The sequence below is a fragment of the Paroedura picta genome, chromosome 16 (genome assembly GCF_049243985.1).
Source record: "Paroedura picta isolate Pp20150507F chromosome 16, Ppicta_v3.0, whole genome shotgun sequence".
Classification (NCBI taxonomy): Eukaryota; Metazoa; Chordata; class Lepidosauria; order Squamata; family Gekkonidae; genus Paroedura; species Paroedura picta.
Window position 1 is genome coordinate 12,054,289 of NC_135384.1, and position 13,637 is coordinate 12,067,925.

The following is a 13,637-nucleotide window of genomic DNA, read 5'->3' on the forward strand; positions in this document are numbered from 1 at the left end:
CTTTGGAGTGACTGTATGTCTTCTTAGGTAGGGAGTCCTTATCTAGGCTGCAAAGCTCCGGCATCCCCTTTTCCATCTCCATAGTTTCCAATTTCTCTTCTACTGGTAATTTTCCACCTTGTTTAGAGATATCATCAGCCACTGTTATTGATTCATCATTCCTGTTGGAGACTTCTTCCTTGCTGCCCTTGAACTCCTTGAGCATATCTTCACCTTGTTTAGAGCTATCATCAGCCACTGTTATTGATTCATCATTCCTGTTAGAGACTTCTTCCTTGCCGCCCTTGAACTCCTTGAGCATATCTTTAAGCAAGCCATCTATATGTGCTTTCAGGTCTTCCGTCTGTAGTTCCAGTAGATAAGCAAATCTCTTTAGCATGGACATGTTGTAGGCAATTTTGCATATAACCAGTAGAGGTCCTACGGAGTCCAAACGAAGAGCAACAGTCTGTTTTGATATTAAAGTAATGTCTCACCAGCTGTCGTCCGTCGCTTTAATGACCTGTTGAAGCTTTTCCAAGCCAGTTCTCGTTCTGGCAAGCAGCTCTTGCGAGATTCTTGTATCTATTTTTCAATCTCCGATTTATAAACAGTGGCGAGGGGATGTTCTGGCTACCTTAACTCCTTTCTTTACCTTCTCTCACTTATCTTCCTGTCACTCTAGCTTGCTTAAGTTAAAGAAATCAGCTTTCTACGCCGAGAGTTTGTTCCAGGGGAGAAGGTGCCGAGGGAAAACCCCACTCACTGTTTGTAGGCTCGATCTGATGTCTGCCAGTTGTTTTCACTCCGGAGTTGTGATGAGTCAAAAGTCTTGCAAGGAGGAATCCAATTAGCTTTGAAGATTAAAGTAAGAGCTGTGTAGATTGCAGAGTTGTAAGGAAAGATGAAAGTTTTAAAATGGCGAACGGCACTTACTGGACCCTGTGCACACTGAGCTTGCGTTCCAGGGAATATTAATTTCCTTGCGGAACAGAGAGGCCCCAGAGATTCACAAGGAATTCCTGAGTAGATGGTGGGTGGGTTTGTGTACCCAAAACCCGATTCTGTCAATCACAACAGCGATTGACCCTAAGTGGAACAGGAGCTCGAAGTATTCGAGCTATCTAAGTGTCATAGCTCCGCCCATCCTCCTACTACAATTCTGGGTTTGAATAACAAGCGCGTGTTGGAAACAAGATGGCATCCAGATAGAAACACCAGCTATCCAGCTCCGCAAGTTATATTTTATTCTGTTATTTTATTCGGCTAATTAAAGTTTCCTGAAGGTCTGTGACTGTGGGCTATCTTGTGCTACTCTGAACTGAAGGCATTCCTCAATCTTATTTTGTTAATTATACCAACCACGGAAGAGCAGCTCTTATCAAGGAGTGCATCCTTAGCAGAGGGCCATAAATCACAGCCTAACTTCAAGCTCTCCAATAGGCAGCTTTAGTACAAAAGGGGAGAATTGTTTTTTTTTTTCATTAACCACTGTTTTACAGAACTACAACATTACAAAAAATTGTTTTCAGCTTGGAGCAATTTTCTGCTTGTCTGCTTACCTGTTCCTTTAACTAATTGTTCAGGTATATCTGCTGCCACTCATCATATGGGAATGGGAGTAAAACGCAGGTGTGAAGAGGATTTAAAGTTGCCAGCTCAAAAACAGACGAGAATAGGGGATTACTTTGTGACCAGCAATGCCTCAACATTTAGCATCCCCACCAAGAATCGTTTTACTCCTCTGGCAGAAACTGAAGAAAACCTAAACTTAAATTCAAACAATTCACCCCTAGAAGCTGACAGTAAAGGAGGCACAGAAAACCTTGCAGGAGAACTCTTGGAGCTGACTGCAAGAACAGTGGAGAGTATTTTCTGCAGGTTGAAAAGGAATGGCCATTTACTCAAAAAACTTACCCAGGCAGTTTCAAGGCTAGCCACCCTGAGGGAGTCCAAATTAACCTCTAATGGGCCTCTCCCTCAGCCACCTTATTCTCCTTCTGGTTCAACCACAAGGACCTGTGAGAATTATGCAAATCAGGCACAGAGAATTATGCTCACCTTCAATAGTCCAAGGATGCCTTCTCTACTCCTAAGACAGAAATCTATCCTGGGTCCTAAAGGAGTTTTCCCCATTCGAGTCTTCACTAATACTGTAACAACTGCTTTGTTTTCAAATCCTCCTCACCATAAAACCACTATACCAGCAGAAAAGCTTCCTGAGGAAGCATCAAATAACACATTACAACAGGACCCTTCTAGATGGCCTGGCCAACCAGACTGCGTACTCTCAGGTTCTGGAGATCTTCACCTTGAAAACTCCTTTGAAGAGGGCCTTATCAACTCCTTTTCAACCCTCCCGACATCAGAACGTCTAGCCATTACAAACAGACTAGAATGTCTCAGGTTGGAACTTTTGAAAATTCACAAAGTCTCAGCAGTTCAAAACCTATCCCCACCAACAAACTGCAACCAAACATCCATATCACCAAGCACTCCAGCTGTTTTCCCTTCTCCCAAGTCACTCCCAGATAAGATACAGAGCTCCAGAGATGAAATTTCAATCTTCCAGCCAATGGAGTGTGAACCTGTGAAAAACAGCCCATCTTCACAGAAACAGTCCTCCTCTACTCATGGACTCCCCTCCAAAAATGGATGTGTCTTCTCAGATTCAAGGGGAGAATTAGATAAAATTTCAAACACGGACTGACTGTTAAAGGTACTATCTTGGAACTTGGGGGGATGGCAGAACAAATTCTATGATCCTGAATTCTCAAAATTTTTAAGTGGTTATGATATTCTTTTTGTACAGGAAACCTGGGTCCAAGATGCAACCTCTGTAGCTCTACAGGGTTTTCAGCTGTTTGCCACACCGGCAATCAAAGTCCACTGTAAGGGCCGGGGCAGTGGCGGTCTGGCCATCCTTGTAGCGGTTGACTTAATATCAGAGGTTCAGACCCTGGAAAGCAGCTGCCCAAATTACATCCAAGCATTACTGATTAAGGGACCACATTTCGGCAACCTCCTGTGCATCAATGTATATGTCCCTCCAAAGCTCTCACTGTCACAGGATAAAGGGAGACTTTGGGACCAACTTTCCCACACACTGGAAACCCTTTCTTCTCAGTTTCCTAATGCCCAAATAATTATGTGTGGTGATTTTAATGCCAGAATTGGCCCTGGTCACTCTGACTCTAGGGCAGATGTCAACTCTCAAATCACGGAGCACACATGTCTTTTAGAACCTCACAAGACCCTATAATTAATAAGCCTGGTCTAAAATTATTGGAGTTGCTATCCTTGTTTAATCTTTATGTCTTACATGACTCTAAGTTTGACAAGTCTGGTGGTTCCTTCACATTTTTATCCTCCTGTCATGCTAGCACCATAGATTATATAGCAGTTTCACCTGCTTTACTAACAGAGGTGGTCTTTTCTGAAGTAGGTAACACTCCTTCTTACTTAAATATGATAGCAACATTGTTTTACCTCCAATTCCTGAACTCACTGAAGGTACATTTCCTGGCTATAGGAGGCTGAAATGGTCAGAGCAGGTACAAAACAACATAGCTCAAGCTCTGACTAGTGATGACCTTAAATCCCTGCATTCAGCCCTTTTACAGCCTGGCCATGACGCCATAGGACACTATGACAAAATTATTAGCTTGATCAAACCTCTGCTTATCAACAATAAACCTCTAAAGCTGTTATCCTGCCCCAATAATGGCTGGTTTGACCAAGAATGCAAAACCTTCAGGAAAAAGCTAGTCAAATGTATGAGGCTGAGCCGTCGCAGTAGAGAGGATAACAGAATGTTAGAGCTCATCAGATTAAGATCCCAATATAAGAGTCTCCTCAAAAGCAAGAAACCTGAGGAATGGGAAGGCGACTGTAAACTGCTTTGAGCCTCCTTCGGGTAGGGAAAAGCGGCATATAAGAACCAACTCTTCTTCTTCTTCTTCTTCTTCTAGTTTCTGATGCATGAACTGCACTCAGGCACCCACACAAAAATTAGGGTAGGTGCTTCAGGCTCTCTAACTAATGAAATTGCAGTAAGGAAAGGGGTAAAGCAGGGGTGTGTACTAGCCCCTCTGCTTTTCCATATTTATATCAACGATATAGTTCAAAAACTATCGGGCCCAGATATCAGGCCCCTTCTGTTGGTCATCAAAAGGTCTTTATCCTGCTTTATGCAGATGACATGGTCCTGGTTTCCCTTACAAGAGTTGGTCTGAAAAAGCAACTTAACAACTTGGGTACTTATCTTACAATAAGGGTCCCTTTCCATCAACTACACAAAAACAAAAGTTATGGTTTTCAGGAAAAGACCTAAAAAAATTATCTGGAGTATAAACAATATTCCTATAGAACAGTGTAGTACATTTAAATATCTTGGAATCACTTACAGAGAGACCCTAAACTGGAATGCCCACCTTGCAACTATAAAGGCCTCTGGTCTAAAAATCATTGGAGCCATTCTGAGATTTTATTGTACCAGGGGAGGGTTTCTAGTTGACCCAGCTCTAAAGCTCTCTGCAGCCAAGGTCATTCCTCACCTATCTGTTATCAGATGTCGACCCCTTTATCTCATATAGGGTGGCACTTTTTGCTCTGGCTGCCAGGAAGATTCGAGCTAATGCATATTTACAGGAGCCTCCACCTTGATACACCATTTTGACCCTTTTATTGTAACTTAGTTGTCCATGTTTACATTTTTAGGTACACAATATTGGAAAAATATTGTTTTATTTATTTATATTTGTGCCATGTTGTTTTAATTGTGTTTTGTAATGGCCTTTGGCTACATAGAGTAAATGCTATCATATCGTACAATTCCCTTGAGCCACCTACCGGCGTTTGCTGCCAGGGGGCTCATGGGAATTGTAGTCCATGAACATCTGGAGGACCACAGGTTGACTACCCCTGCTCTACAGGTTTTGAGGAAAAACCTTTGAGTAGGCAAAGTGGATTAGGGCCTGCAGGCTAGAGCAGGCCCATTCCAACTCACTGGCTATCAAGAATGTGTAGTCCCTAAAGAATGTTATTTATATTTTTGAGGGCACATCCTCAGATCGTATTGGCATCCCTTTGGCATGGAAGCAAAAATGGCCTTAGAGAGCCCTCTTCATCCCACCGATGGATTCATGTGTCCTGGATCACCTGCCAGTTAGCAAGACAAACAGGATCCAACACAGCCATCTTTGTTTTCAAAAACAGAATGTGTGGGAAGGCTGAAGACCCTCCCTCCTGCCATTCTATACTCTGGGGATGAATCGGGCCTCACAGCCTCTTTTATGGTGAGTCACCATCCTGGGTGTGATTGAAAATCAGACGAGAGGATCCCCAATCCAACTAGCGTCACATGTAACAAGGAGGTCAGTGTTCCCTTTAGAATGTGCCTCAAAATCCTCTGAAATTTGAGGAAGTTCAATTGTGTGCCAGAAATCCAGAATATAGTACTGCAATGCACCGTAGTATAGCTATACTGTCAAATACTAAATGACACTGCATGTCAACTAATGTTAGTTTATGTACAGTTGAAGTCTACTTTAATAAAGAAAAAAAGGGAAACGAGGATTTATTTCAATCTCAATTTTGATTTCTTTTGATGACTTGATTTTACAGACAGATGAAGAGGAAAGGATTGTCTCTCTGGAAGCAAACATCATGATTTCGATGGAAGAGGAAAGGAGAGCAGAATCATCAGGAGATTACGAGTAAGGATGCCACATGTATACCGCTTTCTCCAGTCCGCTGCAGAGGCATCCCTGAAAGAAGCAATAGAAACACAATACATTCTTCAAACAAGGATTCTCCCACACATCCAGTTCTCCTTTGAACCACACCTATCAAATGGCATTGACACAGACAAATCTGATACCAGATCTTTGTTATCCCCAAATAGACGTTAAATGCAATGGAAGCTCCCTCCCCCCTCCCCCTCTCCCTCCCCCCTCCCTCTCCCCGTCCCTCCCTCTCTTCTACAGTTGCAAGAAAGCTTTTGATTGTTTATATCTGATTGTTAAATATCAGATTGTTAAATCTGATACCAGATCATTGTTATCCCCAAATAGACGTTAAAAGCACTGGAAGCTCCCTTTCCACTCCCACTCTCCCTCCCCCCCCCCTCTCCCCGTCCCTCCCTCTCTTCTACAGTTGCAAGAAAGCTTTTGATTGTGTGAATCACAATCAATTGTGGGAAGCCCTGCAATATTTGGGGGTGCCAGTACATTTGATCAGACTGATGCAGTCATTCTACACAGACCAAGAAGCCATTATACATACACGTTTGGTGACACTGACTGGTTCAAAATGGAGACAGGAATTTGCCAGGATTGTATTCTTTCCCCCTTCCTGTTTGACTTGTATGCTGAGATCATTATGGGAGAAATTGAACTCAAAGAATCAAACAATGGAATTAAGATTGTAGGAAGTAATATAAATAATCTTCGGTATGCTTGATGACACTACCCTCCTATCAGAAGCTAAGGAAGGCCTTGAACAGCTGATTAAAGGTCAATGAAGTAAGAAATCTGACATTTCCATAAACATTAAAAAGACAAAAATAATGACCACTGCACAAACAGATATATCACAATAACAATTGATGGTGAAGAAATCAAAAACATTCAAGAATTTGTTTTTCTTCAATCACAAATCAATGACAGTGGCAATTGCAGTGTGGAAATAAAACTTCAGTTTGCTCTGGGTCACTCAGAAATGAACCAAACATGGAAAAGCAAGGGCACATGAGTGACTACCAAATGTAGAATAGTTATATCTGCCATATCCCCAATAGCCACTTATGGCTGTGAAAGTTGGAGGGTGAAAGGTGATTGATTTGAACTCTGGTGTTGGAAAAGACTTCTGTGGGTTCCATAGATAGCAAAGTCACAAACAAGGAAATACTACAGTGCATGAAGTCTGATCTATTACTGGCAGGCAAAATCACAAAACTCTGGCTCACGTACTTTGGCCATATTATACGATCCAACTCAAGGGAGAAACCAGTTATGCTAGCACTGGACAGTGGAAAAATGAAACCAAGCTGACAAAGAATATGGTGGATAGACACGATCAAAATGGACACTGGACAGAAAATGTCATGGCAGCTGTGCCATGGGATCACCAAGAGTCAGAATGGTCTGAATGGCTGACAACAATACTGAGCTGCATATTTCAAAAACATGCAGGACCAAACTTGAGAAGAACGCTAAATATTTGTCATTCTAGGAGGCAAGCAATAGATTCCAAAACATAGTTGTTAGCACAATCTAAGCAATCTGCTCCTATGATTAGACTTACTTTTTGTATTCAGACAGCATACGGAGCTTCACGTAGTGTTTGCCTGCTAAAATCCATTCCATCTGAGTGAAAATGATTAGTACATTTAGTCCTCCAATAAAACTTGTATTAGGCAACCAGGGCTCTGAGTTTAGTCCACTGAGTCATTAAATTACATTACAATGAGAACCAGCATGATGTCATGGTTAAGATCAGTAGATTCATATCTGGATAACTGATTTTCATTCCACCCTCCTCCACAACAGCCTGCTGGTTGACATGGACCAGAAGGCCAAAACTTAAAGGAAAAGAATCCCATAACAGTCAATTAGCAAGTTGCAAAAGACTTAAACCTTCCTCTTGTTTTGTCTGCACTCTAGCTACATCCCTTTAAGGCAGGGGTAGTCAAACTGTGGCCCACCAGATGTCCATGGACTACATATTCCATGAGCCCCTGCCAGCAAATGCCAACACTTTTCTTTTTTTTAGGTACCAATTCTGCAGTAACCTTCTTGCCTACTGAAGTTAATTTTTTCCTTCCCAGACAGCACATATCATTAATGAAACCCTGAGAGATTCAGAAAGGGAAAAGATAGCATCGCTCACTGTCACCTCTCTTGTTTATCTTTAAACTTTGAATAGGAGCATATAATAAGTTGAGATGACTGGAGGTTTTAAAATTTAAGATGAAACTTATAAATCCATACCTTCTCAGTGGCATTGCCGAACGGCTAAAGGAAAAGTGAAGTATTAATACATATAATTTGGTTTAAGAGAAGAAATTAAATCAATAATTTAAGACTTGAAATGGAAAAATAAAGAGATGATTGTGGTTCTGAGGAATAAGTAGAATCTTATTAAAAAAGAAAAGTCTTTTGGGTATCAATTCTGCAGCAACCCTGTTGCCCTCTGAAGTCAATTTTTCCTTCCCAGACAGCACATATCATCAATGAAACCCTGAGAGATTCAGAAAGGGAAAAGATAGCATTGCTCACTGTCACCTCTCTTGTTTATTATAGATCTTTAAACTTTGAATAGGAGCATATAATAAGTTCAGAGGACTGGCAGTTTTAAGAAGAGACTTATAAATCCATACCTTATCAGTGGCATTGGTCTTCTCCTTGCCGAACGGCTAAAAGAAAAGTGAAGTATTAATACATATAATTTGGTTTAAGAGAAGAAATTAAATCAATAAAGTGAAGACATGAAATCGAAAAATGGAGATGATTGTGGATCTGTGGAGTAAGGAGAATATTATAAAGTATAAAAAAGAAAAGCTAGAAAATAGAACTTTGTTTTAATATATGGTAACAGTAGCATGACTAGTTTGAAGAGATGACTACTTGGATTAAAGAGAAAACAATCATAGTATTCATTGCTAAATGGAAGCCCCTTTATGGTTTTTGGTTTTTGGTTTTTTTTTGGGTTTTTTTTGGTATGAAAGGAAAAAAATAAGTTGTTGATTATGGTTAATTTTGCTAGAGGTAAAACAATAATATTCATTGCTAAATGGAAGCATCTTTTGACCAATTATACATGGGAGGGATGAGCTGGGGGAGCACTCGCACATCAGGAGATGTACGACATCAACATCAGTCCACCCCCTTCACGGCCATGGCCCGTGTTTTGGCCGCCGATGCTCCATTTTTTAGCATTCCCTTTCTTCAAGTGGGTGCCGTCAGCATTCATGCCAGCCTGGGCCTGTGTTTATAGGGAACAGCCAGGCCGTTTAAGCCTGGCTCCTCCCCACTCTGGAGGGGCCCTGCAGAGACACAAAATGCCCTGTTTGAATTTGTGCCGATGGAGAGCCAAACAGAGCATTTGTTGACCCCCACAATGTTGGAACAGCATTTCCATGTATCCCCGCCTTCATGTAGGGACACTGTCCTGCCCCCTGTTGCCGCTGCCACAATGCATCACAGTGGAACCTGTCTGCCCCTGAGTTGTATATATGTGTATTTTCTTCCCCATGAATAAATGACTCTGTGCACATAACAGCATGTGGCCCAGCACAGCTACAGCCGTGCATAATTGGTCTATGTCTTTCTGCATGAAAAGGAGTAAAGTTAATTGCTGATGGTGGTTTTGAGAAGTAAGCAGGAGAATTAGCATTGGCTTTCTAAGATGCTGAACTAGAGTTTAGAAGAAATCTGAACTAGAGGTTTAGAAGAAATTAATTTTGGAGAATATGTCTTAAAGTTGGTAAGTCACAGGCAGCAGGTACCATTAACCAAACCTTTCGAAATTCAAAAAGGAACAAGGCAGGGTTGCCCACTGTCACCTCTCTTGTTTATTGGAGCTCTTTAAACTTTGAATAGGAGGATAAGATACGATGAGGAGAATGTAGGTATTAAGTTTAAAAAATAGGTCTATGAATTCATACCTGTTTGATAGAATTGGGTTTGGCGGTGGAGGACCCCTAAAACATAAGAGAAGTATTAATAACTAAAGTAAAAGAATTTGGTTCAGTAGAAGAATTTAAGTCAATAAACATAGATACAGAACATGTGTGGAAGAAAAAGTATGGAGATTTCTTGGAAAACATCTTTTTTTCAACTTTAAAAAGGTTGACTACCTAGCCATAATGCTTTTGAATACAAATTGTATACTATTTCTAAATAATTATGGATAGGCCCGGCTCCTCCTCATCCTTCTCTCCGGCTGCTGCCTTGGGGGCTGCCCTGCCACTTTGCCACCAGCTCAGTTTTGGTGCTCTCCAGCGGCCGCCATGGCTGGGGCTCCCCCTTGGTGTGACACTGTGCAGCTGCTGCTGGCAGTGCCACCCAGAACATGGCAGGAAGTCAGGGACGCCGGCGGAAAAGCAACTGGAGTAGGATCTCAGGCAGTGGCGACATCCCTCGGCAAAAGACTACCCCCCCACGGGCCTCAGTAAAATTGTCAAGCATTGACCGGTCCCCGGTGATTAAAAGGTTGGGGACCACTGTTATAGAGAATAGTAAAATTGTTAGGTATTAATTCTGAAGAAATTTTAGAATAATTTTTATGTTTACTTATTTATTTGTTCATTCCCTAGACCACTCCTCACTGCAAGCTGGCCTCAGATAAGTTTACAACATATGAAACTAGTAATCAAGCCCACTGTACCTTGAATACAGCGGGCGCTAGCGGGGCCGTGTTGGAGGCGTGGCGGCGGCCTGCCGCTTCGGAGGTGCTCTCTCGACACATCAGGCCACCGGCAAGGGAGCCACTGCGAGCCGCACTGCTCGCGGCTCACAATAGCTCCCTTGATGGCGGGGCGGCAATCGGAGAACCCAATCGGCAGGCGCGATTGGGCCCTCCCATTGTCAGTCTTGAGGAAGGGGCCAACCTGCACCCTTCCTCATCACGGACAGAGCCCACCCTAACTCCTCCCCCCAAGGCCTTATCGCAATATTTAGTCTGCGCCGCCCGTGCCGCCGCGGGTGGTGTTAAGATATAGTACACTTAGTAATCCTATTATTGTATAAGAATTGGGTTTTATGTCCCACTTTTCAGTATCTGAAGGAGTCTCAAAGTATTTATTTATTTTCAGTTTATTGGCCACTGCCCTTAGGCAAGGCTGGCTTGTAGCGTCATACAATCATCTTCTCTTCCTCTCGCCACAACATATACCCTATAAGGTATGTGGGGCTGAGAGACCTCTGACAGAACTCCTCTGTCAGAAGAGCATTAACAGGACTGTGAAAAGCTCAAGGTCACCCACCTGGCTACATGTGGGGGAATGGGGAATCAAACTTGGCTTCACCACATAAAAAGCTGATGCTCCACCACACTTGGTCTCACAACACCAAGCTGGCCCTTGGTCTCATTGGTAAATGCACATGGCCTTGTCGTCAAGCTACTTGGACGTTATATGGACATTGTAATCTCTTTTAAAAAACATTTATCTTTTCTTCCTCTTTTCCTGAACTTTTAACTTTTGTTTGGAAATTCCTAAGAAAAATACCTTTAAAAATCAACAAAAAACCCAGCCCGCTTCAATGTTTGCTTTGACGACGGGTGCTTCTGTTGAGAGAAAGAGCAATATAGAGCACAGGAAGCACAAGGGAGGGGTCATGGCTCCGGTCAGACTACGCACTGCTGACTTGGATGGACAAACGGCCTCATTCAGTATAAGGCAGCTTAATCTGTGTGTTCACATTTGGCTCACCTGTCCATCTTGCCGTTGATAAAACGTTCGAGTTCTTCAAAAAATTTTACTATTTCCCGCAACATTGCTTGCCATTTAGGGAAATTCCAGGGGTCACCGTGATAGGCCTTGAGAGTGCTCAAATAATCATCCAGTCTACGCGATATTGGACCAATCGAAGGGTAACTGTGCATCATTGTTAGCGCCACAGAATGGTGAAGCCAAACCAGGCAGCAAGTCACGATGAAGAGAGAAACCGATCGTCCACAAGCAGCCATCATCTAAACCAGGAAGGGAGAAACCAAGAATAAGACACAGAATACCAAGAAGGCAAATAGATTACCAAGAAGGCAACGGGGGTCCAAGGAGGTTTGCTGATTTATTCTGGGAGAGGCCTCTTTTGATCCAATGTTCATTTTTACTGAGCATAACCATGACCCACAAAGGGTGATACTGGGCTGTGCCTCTTTCCTATTGCTGCAGAAAGTCTACTATATCTGCTTATCCTGAACAATTCTGTGCTGTAGATTAGGCTGAAAGAGAAAATGGCTGATGATGAGGCAGCCAGTGAGCTTCAGGGAACAGAGGGGAAGGAAAGCTGAGTCTTCCTAGGAATACCGGGCTCCAGGCTAAACAGCTAATCTCCAGTCTGCAGTGGTCAAGATTTTTGTAACATTGAAGCTGAGGGAGGAAGAAAGGAAGGAAGGAAGGAGGAAGCAAGGAAGGAAGGAAGGAAGGAGGAAGGAAGGAAGGAAGGAAGGAAGGAAGGAAGGAAAAGAGACAAGGAGGAGGAAAAAAGGAACTAAAGAACAAACAAATGGATAAAGGAAGGAAAAGGGAAGAAGGGGGAAAGAAAGAAAGAAAGAAAGAAAGAAAGAAAGAAAGAAAGAAAGAAAGAAAGAAAGAAAGAAAGAAAGAAAGAAAGAAAGAAAGAAAGAAAGAAAGAAAGAAAGAAAGAAAGAAGGGGGACGAAAAAGAGCATGAAAGGAAGGGAGAGAAGGAGGGAGAAGGGGGATGAGCGGGGGACGATGCAAGAGAGGAAAAGCTTCCCCTTGACACCATGCACCCCACAGAGCTGGGGGGGGACTGTTTATGGGCTTTCTGCAGAACCCCCAATCTCGGGAGTGCTGCAGAGAGACTGCTTCAGGTCCCTGTCCACTGTGGTCCCTGTCCTGCCCATGGTCCTTAACAGTGGTGGACTCTAATCTGGAGAATCGGTTTAGATTCCCCGTTCCTCCACATGCAGCCAGTTAGGTGACCTTGGGCCAGTCACAGTCATTTTAGAGCTGTTCTCACAGAGCAGTTTCTCTTAGAGGTCTCTCTCAGCCACACCCACCACACAGGGTGACTGTTGCGGGGAGAGGAAGGGCAGCTGACTGTAAGCCACTTTGAGACTGACTCCTTTGGGAAATGAAAAGCAGGGTATAAAACCAGCTCTTCTTCCCTGGATGGGCAACCCAACCCTCCCTTGAATGGCCAGAGGCCAGCATGGACGTGGCAATGCTACATAGGTGCAGCTATAGGAACCCTGTGGGGAGATGTCCAGCAGAGATCTTTCCACCAGAAAGATACCTTTCACAATTCAGGTCTCCCAATACCCTGCATTTACCAAGAGCCTTTTGCAATCCGGAAGCAGGAAACTGGAGGGCTGGATGAGTCCCCCTGGGTATGTGTTCTCCTTCTCTCTCTCTCTCTTTCTGTGCGGCACATTCTGTGTGCTGGGATCTTTATACTCTTCCTTCCTTCCGCCTCTTTCCAATTCATGGCTAATGCTCTGGAAACCTTACGTAATCAGTGGGACTGGGGCTCCACCTCTCTCCTATAAGCTTCCTTTTCTCCGGGAAATGGCAAGCCAGCCAAGACCGGGAGACTTTTTAAAAACATTGGTGATTCACTTCTGCTTTTGCACCGTGCAAAATGGACCCCAAAACAAGAGGAGCACACAGAAATAATATAACCAAACTGAAAAGGTGGGCAGTCAACAGTGTAAAATCAATGCCAATAAACCAGGGGTAGTCAAACTGCGGCCCTCCAGACGTCTGTGGACTACAATTCCCATGAGGTCCTGCCAGCAAATGCTGGCAGGGGCTCATAGAAATTGTAGTCCTTGGACATCTGGAGGGACGCAGTTTGACTACCCCTGCAATAAACTGTTTTGAAAGAAAACAACAAGCAGAGTTTCCCACAATGCTGAGGAAGGCCATGGCAAACTGCCTCTGCTTCATGGTTGCCTTGAAAGCCCCTT

The 13,637-nt window shown here is 43.2% G+C and overlaps 1 protein-coding gene across 1 annotated transcript in view; it reads right to left on the minus strand.

Moving 5' to 3' along the window:
* Positions 1–5,525: 5,525 nt before the first annotated feature.
* The window catches only part of LOC143825676 (uncharacterized), a 48,191-nt gene continuing 40,079 nt past the window's right edge, over positions 5,526–13,637 (minus strand). Inside the window, exons 9-13 of the mRNA XM_077313896.1 lie at positions 11,414–11,673; positions 9,647–9,682; positions 8,360–8,395; positions 7,285–7,346; positions 5,526–5,747 (exon numbers count right to left, since the gene is read on the minus strand). Of these exons, the coding sequence (XP_077170011.1) occupies positions 11,670–11,673 (4 nt within the window). The 3' untranslated portion in view covers positions 5,526–5,747; positions 7,285–7,346; positions 8,360–8,395; positions 9,647–9,682; positions 11,414–11,669. The remainder of the gene's footprint in view (positions 5,748–7,284; positions 7,347–8,359; positions 8,396–9,646; positions 9,683–11,413; positions 11,674–13,637) is intronic.